Source organism: Microcaecilia unicolor, chromosome 12 (genome assembly GCF_901765095.1).
Source record: "Microcaecilia unicolor chromosome 12, aMicUni1.1, whole genome shotgun sequence".
Taxonomy (NCBI): domain Eukaryota; kingdom Metazoa; phylum Chordata; class Amphibia; order Gymnophiona; family Siphonopidae; genus Microcaecilia; species Microcaecilia unicolor.
In genome coordinates this window covers 6,065,895-6,084,641 of record NC_044042.1, presented here as the reverse complement: position 1 = coordinate 6,084,641, position 18,747 = coordinate 6,065,895, and the positions used below count along the sequence as shown (strand labels likewise).

The 18,747-nt window shown below is 45.6% G+C and overlaps 1 protein-coding gene across 1 annotated transcript in view; it reads left to right on the top strand.

The window, feature by feature from the left end:
* PIGR (polymeric immunoglobulin receptor) overlaps positions 1 to 14,993 on the top strand; it is a 148,394-nt gene extending 133,401 nt beyond the window's left edge. Inside the window, exons 17-20 of the mRNA XM_030221618.1 lie at positions 1,233 to 1,342; positions 3,267 to 3,392; positions 4,925 to 4,953; positions 13,636 to 14,993. Of these exons, the coding sequence (XP_030077478.1) occupies positions 1,233 to 1,342; positions 3,267 to 3,392; positions 4,925 to 4,953; positions 13,636 to 13,698 (328 nt within the window). The 3' untranslated portion in view covers positions 13,699 to 14,993. The remainder of the gene's footprint in view (positions 1 to 1,232; positions 1,343 to 3,266; positions 3,393 to 4,924; positions 4,954 to 13,635) is intronic.
* The last annotated feature ends 3,754 nt before the right edge of the window (positions 14,994 to 18,747 follow it).

Here is an 18,747-nt window from a genome sequence, read left to right as displayed (position 1 = left end):
GACAGGCAAGCTCTGCAGGACTCCAGAGAACCAGCCTGTCTCTAGCCATTGTTGAAAGCACAACATTGAAACACCATCTCCACTGGCAGCGTAGGCGCCAACTCCGTGAGTGCTGTGGGTGCTCGAGCACCCCCAATATTTCACCCACCGGAAGCTCCCTTCGCCAGCCCAGAATTTTAAAAGTCCACCCCTCCCTCCCTTTGAGTTCCAGGCTCCCTCCCTCTGAATTTTAAAAGTTATCTTACCTCGTCAGAGTTACGGCGGCAGCAGCAGTGAAAAGCGTGCAGCCTTGGCGCTTCAGCCTTCCCTTCTCTCTCTCTCAGCTCTGGTCCCGCCCCTCATTTCCTGTTTCCACAAGGGCGGGACCAAAGCTGAGAGAGAGAGAAGAGAAGGCTGAAGCGCTGAGGCTGCACACTTTTCACTGCTGCTGCCGCCATAACCCTGACGAGGTAAGATGACTTTTAAAATTCGGAGGGAGGGGGCCTGGAACTCAGAGGGAGGGAGGAGGGACCCTGGAACTCGGAGGGAGGGGGACCCTGGAACTCGGAGGGAGGAAACCCTGGAACTCGGAGGGAGGGGACCCTGGAACTCGGAGGGAGGGCGGCCTGGAACTCGAAAGGGAGGGGGGCCTGGAACTTGAAGGGAGGGAGGGAGGGACTGGAACTCGGAGGGAGAGAGGGGGGACTGGAACTCGGAGAGAGGGAGGCCTGGAACTCGGAGGGAGGGAGGGGGGCCTGTAACTCAGAGGGAGGAGGGGCCTGGAACTCAGAGGGAAGGGGGAGGGAGGGGGGATGGGGGATGGGGGAGAGGGGAAGGGAGGGGGACAGGGAGGGGGGACGGAGAGGGAGGGGGACGAGGGGGAGGGGGGAATGCACCACCTGTAAAAAAAAAAATTTCAGCACCCACCCCCAATCATTTTAAAAAGTTGACTCCTATGACTTGTCAGCAATGCAGCTGGAAGACTCCTGCTCAGCTTAGAGAGAACAGTGCGGGCCCAGTTATGACACAGATAGGATTTCAGGGATTTGCTGAGCACAACTGGATCTACAAGTCCAGTAATGCAATGGGGGAAACCCTGCTAATGTGCAATTCGTTGCTGTATCTGTGCATGTGTATGTCTGCGTGTAAGTGCATGCAAATAAGATGAGCTGCTTCAGGAAATGTCCTGTTATCTTTGCAATCGATGTGCAGGTCATAAGCAAATAATTTTATGTGTCTCTTGCTCTTTGCAGCCATGTGGAACCTCAGTCTCAACTGGTGCTTTCAATTGTCCTGCCCATCTGTGCCGTGATCCTATTGGCAGCAGCCATTTTCCTCTTCATCAGGTGGAAAAAGAATTCGGGTAAGTGCAGACCCTGCCCTTTTAGTGGGGTGTGCGGAGCACAGGATGAAATAAGCATGAAGAACATAGGGGGGCCAATATTCAGACCGTGGGAGCTGTTACACTGGCTAACTCCCACGGTTAGTGCAAAGCCTGGATATTCAATGCTGGGCTGTTTCCAGTGACCGGTATTGACTATCTGGTTTTCTTTTTGGGTGGTTTAAAGCTACCAGCAAAATCAATATTCAGACTGCTGGTTATCTTTAAAACTGGCTAAATATATACCAGGTTTTCACGTGGCCAAATGTGGCCACGGAACCTGGTTTAAAAATTGGCAGATGGCCGGTTATATCGGCTCATATAACATGCTATCCCCCGCTGAATATTGGCAGATAGTCGGTTAAGTGCTATTTAACCAGTCAGCGTTCGTTCTGACCAGTTAAATAGCGCTGAATATCGGGGGGGGGGGGGGGGGGGGGGGGGAATAGAAATGAAATATCAGGAATCAGAAGTTCAGTATCTACAAATCTGCAGAACAGTCCCACGCTCGTTTCCCTCCAGACTCTTATCAGCAAAATCTGGAAACCCACCTTAGCACCAGTACTACGAAGCTGTTTCTCATAGAGACGTGAAGTGCACGTCTATAACCAGGCATCCGCGTTTACAGAGTCTGGGCCAAATTCTATAAGTAGTGCCTAAAATTCACCACTGAAAATTTAATGTGCTTGGCATGATTCTATAAGGGGTATGTGTCCTTTAGAGAATTGCACTTACCGCCGGATTCTATATATTGCGCCTAGTGTCCCACGTAATTTAATTGGCTTAACAAGCCAATCAGCATTTTTAACAACTTAGCAACCAATAATGAGCACTAATTGGCAGTAATTAGAATTTACGCGCATAACTCACTAAGCATATTCTGTAATGCACAATGCCTAAATTCTAATGCGCAGAGCCAAAAAGGGGTGTGGTTATGGGTGGGGAAATGGGCGTTTCGTGGGCATTGCCAAATTTACATGCACTGTTACAGAATATGCCCCTCTGTGCCTACATCTATATGCCGGCTTTTACGCCATGTTTACCTTGATGCAGGGGCGTAGCCAGATTTCGGCGGGAGGGGGGGTCCAGAGCCCGAGGTGAGGGGGCATATTTTAGTCCCCCCCCGGCGCCGCCAACTAATCCCCCGGCATTTTGACCCCCTCACAATTTTTGACCCCACCACCACCACCTTTGACCCCCCCCCCGGTGCTAACCCTTTCAACCCCCCCTTCCCGCCACTGCCAACCCTCCCCCACCACCGCCATTGGGTACCTTTGCTGGCGGGGATCCCCAACCCCCGCCAGCTGAAGTCCTCTTCTCCGGTGGAGCCGCGTTGCTGATCTGCAAGGCTTCTGTTTCTGTGAGTCTGACATCCGGCACCGCCATGAAGAGTAGCGGCAATGGGAAGGGAAGAAGGGAATTCTTTTCTGCCCCTCAGAGGCCACTAGAACACCAAGGTAGGTCTGGAGAGGGCTGCAATGAGCTTCTAGGCCCTTGGCCACTGCCCAGTTGTCCAAATGGTCAGTCCGCCCCTGAGCTAAACAAAAAAGAAAAGGAATGCCATTTAGAATAGGTCAGACTCAATCGTACTAGACCATACTACAGCCAAAGGACGTGCCATTGTGTCAAGATGAGCACGTTACACCAGCTGATATTGGATAAGAGGCCATTTTGGTGTGTCTATGGCCAGAAGTGTGTGAAAATAACTTCATAAAATTATTCCCAAAATGGGAATATCCTTTTTAGTACATCCAGCCTGTGTCGGAGAAGGGGCAATGAGGCTTCAAGAATAAGAAAAACTAGTATATTTTCCAAGCCAAATTGTTGTGCTGAAAATCACATAAAGATAAGACCAACACATTTCTATTTTCCAAGTGCTTTATTTTTGTAATTTTTTTTTTTACAGATTTGGTTTCTGTCGGGAGTTACAGAACTAACATCAGCCTGGCGGATCTGGACAATTCGCAGCACGCTGGGAAGGACAATATTGGCATTGAAAGTGCCCAAGAAACCGAAATGTCTTCCACCAAAGGTAGGGTCACGGACAAGAAAAAAAAATAGCTCAGCTAAGACAGAATGAAACAGAAAAACTGAAACAGAAAGACAAGAATTTCACTACTGCTAAAGGTTCAAAATCCATCAGTGACGGGTAAACAGAGGAAAGAAACAATAAACACCCCCCCAAATATTTGACAATACATTATTAAGGTCCCTGTTTACAAAGGCGTGCTAGCGTGTTTAGCGTGTGCTGTGTAGATGCCCATAATATTCCTATGGCTGTCTACACGGTTCGCGCGTGCTAAAAACGCTAGTGCGCCTTTGTAAACAGGGACCTTAGTATTTATTCATTTATACGCCACATTTTCCCACCCACCAGCAGGCTCAATGTGGCTAACATCAGACCGTAAAGGCAATTGCCAATCCGGTAAACAAACAAACGAAGTATAGAAAGGTAAACAGCAAGGATTGTAATTACAGAGGATGAGGGAAAAGAGGGGGAGGGTAATAGAGTCCATGAGGTCCATAAATTAGTTGTATTCCAGGAATTATGGATTTAAGACGGGTCCTTTAGGATAAGCCTTTCCAAATAAGCTGGTTTTAAGAGATTTTCTGAAGTTCAGTTGATCATGAGTAATTTTCACAGATTTAGGTAACGCATTCCATAGTTGAGTGCTAATAAAGGAAAAGGTGGAAGCGTAAGTGGATTTATATTTGAGTAGAGAACATGTGTTGAAGGGGAGACAACAGCAGCCTTGGTTGTTACATTTAAACAAATAGCAGAAACTTTTTCTTCACCCAACACATAATTAAACTCTGGAATTCGTTGCTGGAGAACGTAGTGAAGGCGGTTAGCTTGGCAGAGTTTAAAAAGGGGTTGGACGGTTTCCTAAAGGACAAGTCCATAGACCGCTACTAAATGGAGTTGGGAAAAATCCACAATTTCGGGAATAACTTGTATAAAATGTTTGTACGTTTGGGTAGTTTGCCAGGTGCCCTTGACTTGGATTGGCCGCTGTCGGGGACAGGATGCTGGGCTCGATGGACCTTTGGTCTTTTCCCAGTATGGCATTACTTATGTACTTATTTAACTTCCGGGGGGGAGGGGCATGGTAACCCATAGCAGCAAAAATAACAAAAAGGCTGGTGACACCTTATAGATTAACTGATTGGTTGAGGTACAAACCTTTGGGAACAAGGTCCATTCCATCAGATGCTTGAGATTGATGGATTTCCGTTTCCTATTGCTTAATCTGGTATCTGCCATGTTGTGTGTGTGTGTTTGGGGGGGGGTGGGGTTGGAGATCATGTTAGTCTGTAGGCTGGTAGCCCATTACAGACAAACAATGAGATTTCAAAGGCAAGATACATACTCGATTCTCCTGTGTGGAGCTGAGAAGCAGATCATAAGGTCATCTGCAAGGGTGTCTTGGTTAGGAAGTTAACGATTCTTCAGTCTGAGTGAGCTGTACAGCGTGACTGGAGAAAGTAAGCTGGAATTGCATTTCTTCTATTAACTAAGAAGTGTCTTTCTTTTTTGGAATGAACTTTTCTCTACCATTACAGATGCTTCCAGGTCCAGGAGCTCCAAAAAGGTACCAGTGCCCTGTAATTGTATTAATTCTTTCCCTTCTTAATATGGAGAAAATATTGTGACTGGAAAACAATGAAGCAGATCAGTGGAAAATAAAATAGACTTTATTAATAAAATAACATCTAGAGAATATTGCCCGACACAGGCCGTGTTTCGCCCAGCAGGGCTGTGTCAGGGGCTACTCGATGATCCTCACTATCAACGTTTATAAATGTGTGTACCAGTAACCATAAATGCTTAGGAAACAAAAAAAGTTTTTCCTCATAGGCTTAAAGTTAAAAAAAAAAACAGCACGAACCATTTGAATTAGACAGATGATGACATGCAGGAGCTGTCATCAGTGGCGTTCCTGGGGGGGGGCTGACACCCGGGGCGGATCGCCGATGCGCCCCGCCCCCGGGTGCAGCGCCCCTCCCCCCAGAACAGCGCGACACCCCCCTCCCCGGCAAAAGAACCCCCCCGTGTGCAGCGCGATCCCCCGGCGAAAGAACCCCCCGGGTGCACGCTGCTGGGGGGGGGGGTGCCGCGCACCTGCCGGCTCTTTGTTTTCATGCTCCCTTTGCCCCGAAGTAACCTGTTCTGGGGCAGAGGGAGCATGAAAACGAAAAGCCAGCAAGCGTGCGGCACCCCCCCAGCGGTGTGCACCCGGGGCGGACCGCCCCCACCGCCCCTTGGTACGCCACTGGCCGTCATACACCCTCGCGTCTCTATATCCGCTACTCCTGAGCAGCCCCTGACGCAGCCCTGCTGGGCGAAACACGGCCTGTGTCGGGCAATAAACTCTAGATGTTATTTTGTTAATAAAGTCTATTTTATTTTCCACTGATCTGCTTCGTTGTTTTCCATCTTGGAGTTTGCGGATCGTCTGCCTTGCTGTTTTCCTGAAAATACTGTGACTTCCATGTTGTCGTTGTCCATGTGTAAAAAAAAGTCAACAGAACGTAGCTGAGAGACCTTTTTTTGGCCTAACAAAACATTCCTGATTAGTTTTCAAGCGCTAACACTCCTTTCGCCAAGCCAAATCTCTGCCATTAATGACTTGGCAGATTGAAAGGTATAGAAATGAAGATCATACAGCCAAGGCCGACTTAAGGGGAGAACCAGTGAGGTACTGGATCAGGGCACCCAAGGTTAAGAGTGCCGAAAGCCTGCCTCACTGGCTCATTTATTCCAGCAGTGGGAGCTTGTTGCTTCCCTCTTCTGCTCGCTGCCCCCGCAGGAAGCAAGACAAGGCACAAACATTTATGAGAAACAGGGAGTACCTTGTTTACTATTTCAAAACTGCCCCTGTGCAGGCAGCTAAAGCAGCTTGAGAGGAGCAAAGCAGCAGAGGAAAGCCTCAAGATCCTGCTGCTGTGTTCAGCATTTTCGGGAGACATGGACTGGGTCTGGAGCTGGAGTGGGGGCTGGGGCAAAAAGCAGGAGCTGGGCTGGGACTGATGCTGAAGATGGATTTGTGGCTGGGGTCTAAGGCAGATGTTGGGACTGGGGCTGGCAGGAGGCTGATGTTAATGTTGGGGCTGGGGCTGGCAGTGGAGCGGGTGAATGTTTGCAGACGATGGGATAAGAGGTGAGAAGGGCGAGGATGACAGATATTGTTGGGGGGTAGGGTGAGAAGCAAGGACAGATGCAGGAGTTCAAAGGAGAGGAAGGGGCAGAACGACAGATGATGGAGTAAGGAGGGGGCTAGGCAGGGTCAATGAATATTGGAGAAGGAAGTGAACAGGGGGATATTGAGGAAAGGGGAGAAAGAGGCAGGAGGGCAGAAATTGGACATATGAAAATGTGGGAGAGCATGGGCTCATACTTACGACAGAGACTCTGAGATTGGGTGGAGACCAGAAGATGACAGACTTTAAGATTGGCTGGGTATTGGGAACGTAAGTGGGGATTTAAGAATTGGGTGGAATGAAAGAATTGGGTGGAGGATAGTGGGGCTAAGACACTGGGCAGCAATTAGGAAGACAATGAAGACTAAGCAACTGATTGTGAGGTATAAGTAGAGCTGTGCGATTGAATGTATAAAGATGGGGAGGGGAGACAATCAAGAACCTGGAAGAGCAGGAAGGCAGTTAAAAGAAAAGGTGAGAGACAAAGGAAAGGGAGCAGGTCTTTTAAGAAGGTGAGTGAGGATGGAATTGGAGGAGATAAAAGGGAAATGGGAGCCAGGATAGGGGGGGGAAGACATAATAAAGGGATTGAAGGTGGAGAGGGGATCAATGACAAGGAAAAACCTGGGGCTGGTGAGGAGTGAAAGGCAGAGGAAGGTTGATGAGACTAGGGAAAGCTTGAATACAGAGGGTAGAAATGGGGGACTGGAAAATGGGAGAAAGATGGGGGACTAGAAGGCTGGTGAAGGAATGAGACATGGGTTGGGAATGGGAAGACTAGGAAGGACAGAGTAGGAAATGGAAAATTGGTAAAGGTGAAAAGAGGGAGACTGAATACTGGAGGAACAAAGGAGGAATTAAATCTACTTATAGATAGATAAAACGGCAGATGAGAAAATGGAGAAACAAGGTGAATCAGAAAGGTCAACATCAGAGATTGATGTAGGGGAGAAAGGGAAGAAGACAAGCAAACAGTAATTTTGATCTAAATTCTGTAAAGCTCGTAACGTTCAAAGAATGTGCAGAAACAGAAGATGGAAATTAGATCTTGGAGAAGGACAGGAGGAAACCAACAAGAGGAAGAGGCCAAGAGAGACCAGGACCATCCCAAGTGGAAAACAAAATGATCAGACAACAGAGGTTGAAAACAAAAGTCAGTTTTTGGAAATGTCACATTTATGTTCAGAAACTGGGTAAAGCAACAGCGTTTAAGCTAAAATACCAGGTCTAACAGCAGCTTCCTTTTGCTGCGGGGCTGTTCTGACAGTATGAGCCCCGACATATGTACACTTCATAAAACACAACAAGGCAAACGATCTGCAAACTCCAACGTAGAAAACAAACCAGCAGATGCAAAACGGAAGAACGTTCACAAGTTTATTGATGATGTCAAAATGATAGTGCCAAGAGAGATGTGGAGATGATCTTAATGTAATCTGAATTAGTTTTCCCATTACTTATAGATTTTGGAGGTTAAGGGTAACGTAATGTAATGACGTATGCTAGTCACAGGGCGATGAGGGCTGAAATGATGGCATTTACATAAGTATTGCCATACTGGGAAAGACCAAAGGTCCATCGAGCCCAGCATCCTGTTTCCAACAGTCGCAAATACCTGGCAAGATCCCAAAAAAGTACAAAACATTTTAAACTGCTTATCCCAAAAATAGTGGATTTTCCCCAAGTCCATTTAATAATGGTCTATGGACTTTTCCTTTAGGAAGCCGGCCAAACCTTTTTTAAACTCCGCTAAGCTAACCACCTTTACCACATTCTCTAGCAACGAATTCCAGAGTTTAATTACACATTGAGTGAAGAAACATTCCCTCCGATTCGTTTTCAATTTACTACATTGTAGCTTCATCGCATGCCCCCTAGTCCTAGTATTTTTGGGAAGCGTAAACAGACGCTTCACATCTACCCGTTCAACTCCACTCATTATTTTATAGACCTCTATCATATCTCCCCTCAGCCGCCTTTTCTCCAAGCTGAAGAACCCTAGCCGCTTTAGCCTTTCCTCATAGGGAAGTCGTCTCATCCCCTTTATCATTTTCGTCGCCCTTCTCTGCACCTTTTCCAATTCCACTATATCTTTTTAAAGATGCGGCTACCAGAATTGAACACAATATTCAAGGTGCGGTCACACCATGGAGCGATACAAAGGCATTATGACATCCTCATTTTTGTTTTCCATTCCTTTCCTAATAATACCTAACATTCTGTTTGCTTTCTTAGCCGCCGCAGTAGACTGAGCAGAAGGTTTCAAGGTATCATCAACGATGACACCTAGATCCCTTTCTTGGTCCATGACTCCTAACGTGATGCAGCTATAATTCGGGTTCCTCTTTCCCACATGCATCACTTTGCACTTGCTCACATTAAACGTCATCTACCATTCAGATGCCCAGTCTCCCAGTCTCATAAGGTCCTCTTGTAATTTTGCACAATCCTCTTGTGATTTAACAACGTTGAATAACTTTGTGTCGTCAGCAAATTTAATTACCTCACTAGTTACTCGCATCTCTAGGTCATTTATAAATATGTTAAAAAGTAGCGGTCCCAGCACAGACCCCTGGGGAACCCCACTAACCACCCTTCTCCATTGAGAATACTGACCGTTTAACCCTACTCTCTGTTTTCTATCTTTTAACCAGTTTTTAATCCACAATAGAATACTACCTCCTATCCCATGGCTCTCCAATTTCCTCTGGAGTCTTTCTTAAGCCATCTCCAGCCTCTCTGTTTTAGGTGTGATGGATCATTAAAGGTATTATTTGTCTTGTGACATTTGCAATGAAAGTCCTCATCTGTTTGAAACTCTTTGCTTGGGCCTTGGTTCCTGGAATATTAGAAGCTATGCATTCCTAGACAGTTCCTGAGAAATAGGAGGAGAGGGGCGGCTAACGTCTTCCTGAAACTGATGTACACGATACAAGGAGAAACTCCACTGCTTATTTCTAGGATAAGCAGCATAAAATGTATTGTACTGTTTTGGGATCTTGCCAGGTACTTGTGACCTGGATTGGCCACTGCTGGAAACAGGATACTGGGCTTGATGGACCTTGGGTCTGCCCCAGTATGGTAATGCTTATGCTCTTATGATGGGATGTGATGTGAACATGTTTTTATTAGTTTTTTTTAATGTGGTAAAAGCAGTTAGATTACTGGGGTTTAAAAAAGATTTGGATAGCTTCCTAAAAGAAAAGTCCATAAGCCATTATTAAAACGGACTTGGGAAAATTCACTGATTATTTCTAGGATAACTACAAACACATACACCAGTAGAAGTGGTCGTGAGAGTATCGGATGCGTACATATTCTGATTTACTCCAGGGACAGTCTCATAAGGAGGGGCATAATCGAAAGTGAACGCCCATCTCCATGGTCGTCTATGTCCGAGAACGGGTACGTGAAGGGGTGGGACAGACCGTATTTTCGAAAAAAATGGGCGTCCATCTTTCGTTTTAAAAATACGGTTTGTACGGACCAAAATGCCATGGATTTAGTTGTTTGTGAGCTGGGCATTTGTTTTTTTTTAGCGATAATGGAAAATAAAAACGCCCAGCTCAGAAATGTCCTAATCCAAGTCATTTGGTCGTGGGAGGGGCCAGGATTCGTAGTACACTCGCCCCCCCTGACATGCTAGGACACCAACGGGACACCCTAGAGGTCAGTGCGGTGGACTTCAGAAAACGCTTCCACATGCATAGCTCCCTTACTACGGGTGCTGAGCCCCCAACCCCCTCCCCCAAAACCTACTACCCACAAATGTACAACACTACCATAGCTCTTAGGAGTGAATGGGGCACCTACATGTGGTTACAGTGGGTTTTGGAGGCCTCCCATTTACCAGCACAAGTGTTACAGGTAGGGGGGGATGGGCCTGGGTCCCGCCTGCCTTAAGTGCACTGCGGTACCCACTAAAAGTGCTCCAGGGACCTGCATACACACAGGCCTCTAGGACTTGTTGCTGCTGTATAACCTTGGCACACCAGTTGACACCTGAAGACTAATCTCTTTGAAAAAGTCCTTTATTTGAATAAGCACATTTACTCACAGTTAACTGCAGATCAGAGGTAGTGCCCCACTGGCAAAGAGTCTTCCTGGTACTGAGATTAGCAGTAGGTCAGAGCTGGCAGAATGGTGTACAATGCCCTCTTTCAGCAACATTCAAGGTAAGAACTAAGTGCTGTAACGTGGCTAACACATGAAAGGGATCTAAAACTGTGTTACAAAAATGGCCACTACCTCATGGACTACCGGAAACAAAACAGGGCACACTCTGACCCAGTAAGCAGGGGGAAAAGCACCATGGGAGTAGAGCCTACCAACTACCAACATTGTGAGCATTTAACACAAGCTACTGGAATCAGGGAGTCCAATACCCTACACCCACCACAATGCATTGCTGATGTGACTCTGCAGTGTCCTTAACAGAAAAGGTGTCGCACTCACCCGAGAGCCACATCAGAACCAGGGAAAGGCTGTCACAGGATAGAACACATTCTGCTGGCATGGAGGTGGGTACGGCATTTGAGGCTGGCATAGAGGCTGTGAAAAAAAATTTTAAGTGTTTTTTTTTTTTGGTGGGAGGGGGTTAGTGACCACTGGGGGAGTCAGGGTAGGTGATCCCCGATTCTCTCCGGTGGTCATCTGGTCAGTTGGGGCACTTTTTTGGGACTTGGACCTGAAAAAAAAGGGTCCAAATAAAGTGAACCAAATTCTCGTCCAAAACGCCCTTCTTGTTTCGATTATCAGCTGAAGATGCCCATCTCTCCTCAGCCAATAACCACGCCCCAGTCCTGCCTTCGCCACGCCTCTGACACGTCCCCGTCAACTTTGTTCGTTCCTGCGACGGAGTGCAGTTGAAGACAACCAAAATTGGCTTTCGATTATACCGATTTGGTCTCACACGGGATAAAGACACCCATCTCCCGATTTGGGTTGAAATATGGGCATCTTTCTCTTTCGAAAATCAGCTGGATGGTCACCAGGATAATGTATATCACCAATCACAGGTGTCTCCTTCCTCTGTGACAGTTGTAATCATCGACTGACCCCCATCCTTCCACTATATGTTACATTTTTAATCTGTTTAATCTGTTTTTATATTAATTTTTCTTATTTCATGTGTTACTTCTTTTTTCTTTTTTTCAATTATTCCACTGCTTATATATATGCTTTTATACCCTCTGGTATAGCAATGCTATTTACGCTTACTCCCATATAGATCCAAAAAATGTCAACGGTATTTGTCGTTATGCACTGTTATTGCAGCAATGCTTTACGCGCCCTTACAATGGGCGTCCACACTTATAATTGCCGTCTGCACTTATCTGTAAGGATGCTCGCTCGTTTCCTCTGGTCCGTCCAGGTGCTGATCTTACCCCGACAGGTGCCTGTTTCGCTCCTTGTGGCTTTTCCAAGGGGTGTACGCACTGAGGGCAGTCTCTCAGTCACCGTTCTCATTCAGCATCCATTCAGCAGTGGAATAATTGAAAAAACAAAAAAGAAGTAACAATTGAAATAAGAAATAAGAAAAATGAATATAAAAACAGATAAAACAGATTAAAAACTTAACATACAGTGGAAGGAGGGGGTCAGTCAATGATTACCACTGTCACAGAGGAAGGATACACCTGTGATTGGTGATATACATTATCCTGGTGACCATATGAGACTGTCACACTGTCCCACTGATTCGTCGCCTTCAGGTCCTCAGATACTATCACCCCAAGATCCCTCTCCCCGTCTGTACCTATCAGGCGGGGAGAGTCTGATAGGTATGGACGGGGAGAGGGATCTTGGGGTGATAGTATCTGAGGACCTGAAGGTGACGAAACAGTGTGACAAGGCAGTGGCCGTAGCTAGAAGATTGCTAGGCTGTATAGAGAGAGGTGTGACCAGCAGAAGAAAAGAGGTTTTAATACCCGTGTATAAGACGTTGGTGATGCCCCACCTGGAGTATTGTGTTCAGTTTTGGAGGCAGTATCTTGTGAAGGATGTTTAAAAAAATGGAAGCGGTGCAAAGAAAAGCTACGAGAATGGTATGGGATTTGCGTTGCAAGACGTATGAGGAGAGACTTGTTGACCTGAACATGTATACCCTGGAGGAAAGGAGAAACAGGGGTGATATGATACAGACGTTCAAATATTTGAAAGGTATTAATCTGCAAACGAACCTTTTCCGGAGAGGGGAAGGCGGTAGAACGTGAGGACATGAAATGAGATTGAAGGGGGGGGGGGGGGGGGGGCAGACTCAAGAAAAATGTCAGGAAGTATTTTTTCACGGAGAGAGTAGTGTGTGGGATAAACATAAAGGAATCCTGCTCAGAAGGAAGGGATCCCCAGAAGCTTAGCCGGTGGTGGGAGGTAGGGCTGGTGGTTGGGAGGTGGGGATAGTGCTGGGCAGACTTATACGGTCTGTGCCAGAGCCGGTGGTGGGAGGTGGGGCTGGTGGTTGGGAGGCAGGAATAGTGCTGGGCAGATTTATACGGTCTGTGCCAGAGCCGGTGGTGGGAGGCGGGGCTGGTGGTTGGGAGGCGGGGATAGTGCTGGGCAGACTTCTATGGTCTGTTCCAGAGCCGGTGGTGGGAGGCGGGGCTGGTGGTTGGGGGGCGGGGATAGTGCTGGGCAGACTTCTACGGTCTGTGCCCTGAAAAAGGCAGGTACAAATCAAGGTAAGGTATACACAAAAAATGTCACATGTGAGTTTATCTTGTTGGGCAGACTGGATGGACAATGCAGGTCTTTTTCTGCCATCATTTGCTATGTTACTATGTCCCTGGAGTAAATCAGAATATCTACACATCCGATACTCTCACGACCACTTCTACAGGCGGATGTGTTTGTAGTTATTGTAAGCCACAGTAGAATATTGCCACAATTTATTAACAGTATTTTTGGGATAAGCAGCATAAAATGTATTATACTGTTTCGGGATCTTGCCAGGTACTTGTGACCTGGATTGGCCACTGTTGGAAACAGGATGCTGGGCTTGATGGACCTTCGGTCTGTCCCAGTATGGCAACACTGATGTACTTATGTAATACCTGTTCCATTCTTACCCTTAGGGTTCCAAGGAAGACCTTTCCTATACCTCCTTCCTGATTCACGCTGACCGGACTCCTCAGTAGACCACTGACCACAGGAACAAGTAGCCACATCTGGCCTGGACCAGGTTCCATTTCAGAAGACCACAGTCTAGCAAGTCCATGTCTACAAGGGCGCAGCAGGCGTGGCAGCAGGGACTCTGTCCCCTTCTTTATACAACAGTCTTCTTCATTATGATTTTCACATACTTTATACAGCATTGCAATCGCCAGGATTATTAATATCTAATTGATGGGCAAGAATGATTTCTTAGGCTATGCGCAGGAAGTATTCTGTCTTATACCCAGAAAATCTACAGTGGTTATTAATAGCAGTGACATTCTCAGCGCATGATTTTATTCCTGACTTCACCGCTTAGTACAGCCAGGGGTGGGGTGGGGGGGGCTGAATAAAAGCGCTGGATTATGATTTAGGAGAAGCCCTGGAAGCTTCATTTCTTAACCTCCCCCTCCCTCATCATGTGCCACCTTCAGCCCTGTGCCTTAGGAGCGGAGGAGTCACTTGGTGGTTCAAGCAGCAGGCTGTGAGCCAGAGAGAGCAGGGTTTGAAGTCCACTGACCGTGCTTGTGACCTTGGGCAAATCACTTTACACTCCATTGCCTCAGCTACAAACTTAGAGGCCCTGTTATCAAACTGCGGTAAAAACTGACCTTGGCGTGTTCGTATATGGGTCATTCCCATGCGCTAAGGCCAGTTTTACTGCCGGGGTCAAATGGCCAATTTTCTGTATTAATTAGTGCATGAACCCCTGCCACCCTCTGCTGCCAGCTTAGTTTAAAAAAACCCTTAGATTTTAATCCCTTTAGGGACAGGGAAATACCTACCGTACCTGAATGTAACTCACCTTCAAATACTACTGGAAAGACCTGAACTAGATACTAAATGAGTTCTAATCCCTAGCTCTGCCAGTGACCACTTTATCTCCCTGACATAATCTAGATTTCAAGCTCAACAAATGAATTTATTTCGATGATATTAAATTCTTCTATAACCACAGGAATACCATAGTGTGTGTGTGTGGTGGGGGTGGGGGGGTACCAGATACATTACACTACCCCAAAATAGGCTAATCTGCATTCTTTAAAAACACTGAAAGATTTGTAAGAATCATTTTATTAACAACAACACAAATTTAGCGATAATATTTAGCATGCAGCCTGTGAAACATGATTACTGACTTTATTGGAGATCATTACTTACCCTCTGCTGATTTTGTTGTGATCCTGATTTTCAATCTGTATTGTTGTCTGTGGCTCCAGCTCTGTGAAATCGCGCTGAGTGAGCTGATTAACTATGAATAAACAGTCCTGATTCCCAGCAGCAGACCCTGCCTCCTGTTCATATCTAGCGTACGGAGGAATTCTTATTAGATTATGTCCAGCCTTGCATAGGTCTAGTTGTTTTATGGAAACGATAAATTGTAACAGGCAGGGTTAAGGCACAGGGGGTCGTTTTACTAAGCTGCATAAGCACCTACGCGTGTCCAACACGCGCCAATTTGGAATTACTGCCCCGGCTGTGGCGCAGGCGGTAATTCCATTTTTTTACGCACATCCAATATGTGCGTCGGAAAATATTTTTTATTTTCCAATGCACAGCGCTAACCAGGCGGTAATCGGCAGAGTGTGCGTGCTGATGATTACCGCCTGGTTAACGTGTGAGACCTTACCACTAAGTCAACGGGTGGCGGTAAGGTCTCAGACCCAAAATGGATGCGCACCAATTTTAATTTTGCCGCATGTTCATTTTCAGCCAAAAAAAGGCCTTTTTTTTACATGCGTGCTGAAAAATTGATCTGCGTGCACCCAAAACATGGGCCTACACTAGCACAGGCCATCTTTTATTGCACCTTAGTAAAAGGACCGCAGGGAGATTAGGCACATGCCTAGAACCTAAGCGTTGAGGAGAAGTCCCGGAAGATGTGCTAATTCTATACCTCTCAAAGCAGATTTTTACCTGGTAAGTCATTGATTATTAGTAACAGGTCACCTTCAATATAATACATACCACCCATCAACGCAATTATGTAAGTAGTTTACAAAATGGGGCAGTGAAAGGGGAAAGTACGAAAAGATAAGAACATAAGAATAGCCAAACTGGGTCAGACCGATGGTCCATCTAGCCCAGTGTCCTGCTTCCGACAGAGGCCAGTCCAGGTCACAAGTACCTGGCAGAACCCTAGGTTACAAAAAGACAAATGGGGTTAACACTCTCCACAGGAACGGAACACAACAGTAAAGGGGTGGAAAGGACCCAAAATCAAATGATCAGTCAGCCACACAGGGGTAAGATGCTCCGAAAGAACCCTTTATTCAGACCCAACACGGTCCGTGTTTCGGCTAGAACAGCCTTCTTCAGGGGCCTATAAAACTGTAAACATATAAACAACATATATAAAAAAAAATAATATTATTCATTTACACAATTAACAAAACATACATTTACACGTTTTAATATAGATCCAAAAGTTGTACTAAGAAAACATCCCAAATTTAATTTAAAATTTTGAAATACAAATGTCTTGACACACACAAAAATGTTTTAATCAATGTACTAAAAACATCAGGTTACATCATACCAGCAAGTTATAAAATAACAAAGGATAAATGAGATCAGAGTAGACTATTACACAGACTAAGGTACAAAAGGAGGGGTAGGGTATAAAAGACAAACAGCAAATCAGAGATCCAACAGTGCTTAACCCCTCATCAGTCTAGAGCAGGGGTTCTCAACCCAGGCCTCGGTTCACACCCAGCCACTCAGGTTTTCAGGATACCTACAATGAATATGCATGGAATGGAAGTAGTGTATGCAAATTTAATCTCATGCATACTCATTATGGACATCCTGAATACCTGACTGGCTGGATGTGTACTGAGGACTAGGTTCAGAACCTCTGGTCTAGAAGGAAGTCAGTGATAACAAGTCACAGAACAGGGTGACATTGTCATACCCCTGATGCAGACAGGTCTTTCCATGCAGCTGGGAGCTTGTGGGTGTAAAGTTTCACAGCTGGTGCAATTATGGCATTAGGGAGAAATAGGTTTCTAAACCATTTTATGGGTTGATTGAGTATTTGAATTAAATCTAAAATCTAGAGAGAGAAAGAGAAGACTTCTACTATTTTGCTTCAGAGGAAACTGTAATTAAGGGCTGGGGTCCTGTTGCCGCAGGAAATAATATTGATAAATTTGCATCAAAGAATTTAGACACTTTTTTCTGTTACGGCGTTCTTACAAATGTAACTAGATTAATCTGCTGGTGCTTTGATAACCCATGTCCGACTGCATGGAAAGACCTGATGTCCTAACTATACCATGGGAAAGGGAAACATCCCTGCTGACCGTCTCCTAATGAATGCACAAGAAGCACCAATGACCAGTGTCCAAAGAAAACTAGAAAGAGCAACTTTTCCCATTCCTCCTCCCAGAAGATTCTTTTCCGGAGACAGGAGGGCGGTAGAACTAGAGGACGTGAATTGAGATTGAAGGGGGGGGGGGGGGCAGACTCAGAAAAAATGTCAGGAAGTATTATTTCACGGAGAGGGTGGTGGATACTTGGAATGCCCTCCCACAGGAGGTGGTGGAGATGAAAACGGTAACGGAATTCAAAAAATGCATGGGATAAACACAAAGGAATCCTGTTCAGTAGGAATGGATCCACAGAAGCTTAGTAGAGATTGGGTGACACCACCGGTAATTGGGAAGCAAAGCTAGTGTTGGGCAGACTTCTACAGTCTGTGCCCTGAAAATGGCAAGGACAAATCAAGGTCAGGTATACATATGAAGCAGCTCATACAATGAGTTTATCTTGTTGGGCAGACTGGATGTACCGTATAGGTTGTTATCTGCCGTCATCTATTATGTTACCACATTACTATGTAAGAAGTCCAAACTCCAAAACCCTCTGGTCGCCTGGCAGCACAGTAGAATATGAGAGAGTTCGCTGTGTGCATTGGATTGTGGTGAAGGGTAAATATAACTCACTCTGACATTTCTGTCCTGTCATGGTTTCTTACTCAAAAGAGTTTCCTCCCTTGTGATGCAACAAAATAGAGTGAATTTCCAGTCTTAGCTGTTGTAATGAAATGACACCATCTATTGGAGAAATGAATGTTGTACAGTCAAATGATTCTTGGGAATCTCAGTCCCACTTGAAACCCTGCAAATGATCACATTCTCAAGCAGAAACACACACATTTTGGCAAATGTATCTTTGAAAATATTTTGACAACGGATTTACTTCCACCTTAGTGATATATATCATTCAGTGTAAAAAATGTAACGAAGGATGCTATATTGGAGAAACAGGCCAGATGCTTAAGACAAAATTCAATTTACATAGACACAACATGAAGAAAGCTGGTGCCAGTCAGATTCCCATCCCTGTGGGCCAACATTTTACAGGACCGGGACACTGCACCAGTGATTTCACAGTAAGAATCCTGAAGGGTAACTTTAAAACAATACAGGAACGTAAGACCTTTGAAGTCAGAATGATTGAATATTTTGACACCCAACAGACAGGACTTAACAAGGATCAGGGTTTTCTAGCCCATTATAAACCATAAAGTTGTATTTCTCTGTTTATCACTCTCCTCTCACCTACCCACACCCATCCTGTTAGACTATCAATGAAATGAAATGCTTTGATGTATCCATGCATACATCCTACCCACCCCCACCTTGCTAGACTGTCATTGAAATGCTTTGATGCTTCACTTATATATACTATCAACTAACACATTTGCTTATTTCTGATCTGACGAAGAAGGGCAACCTTCGAAAGCTAATCAAGAAATGTATTAAGTCCAATAAAAAAGGTATCATCTTATTTTCTTTTCCATGTTTTATTTTGTTTGATTTCTATAGATTCTACATGGAATGTTGTTATTCCACTAGCAACATTCCATGTAGAAGTCGGCCCTTGTAGATCACCAATGTGGCCACGCAGGCTTCTGCTTCTGTGAGTCTGACGTCCTGCACGTACGTGCAGGACGTCAGACTCACAGAAACAGAAGCCTGCGCAGCCTTCTACATGGAATGTTGCTAGTGGAATAGCAACATTCCATG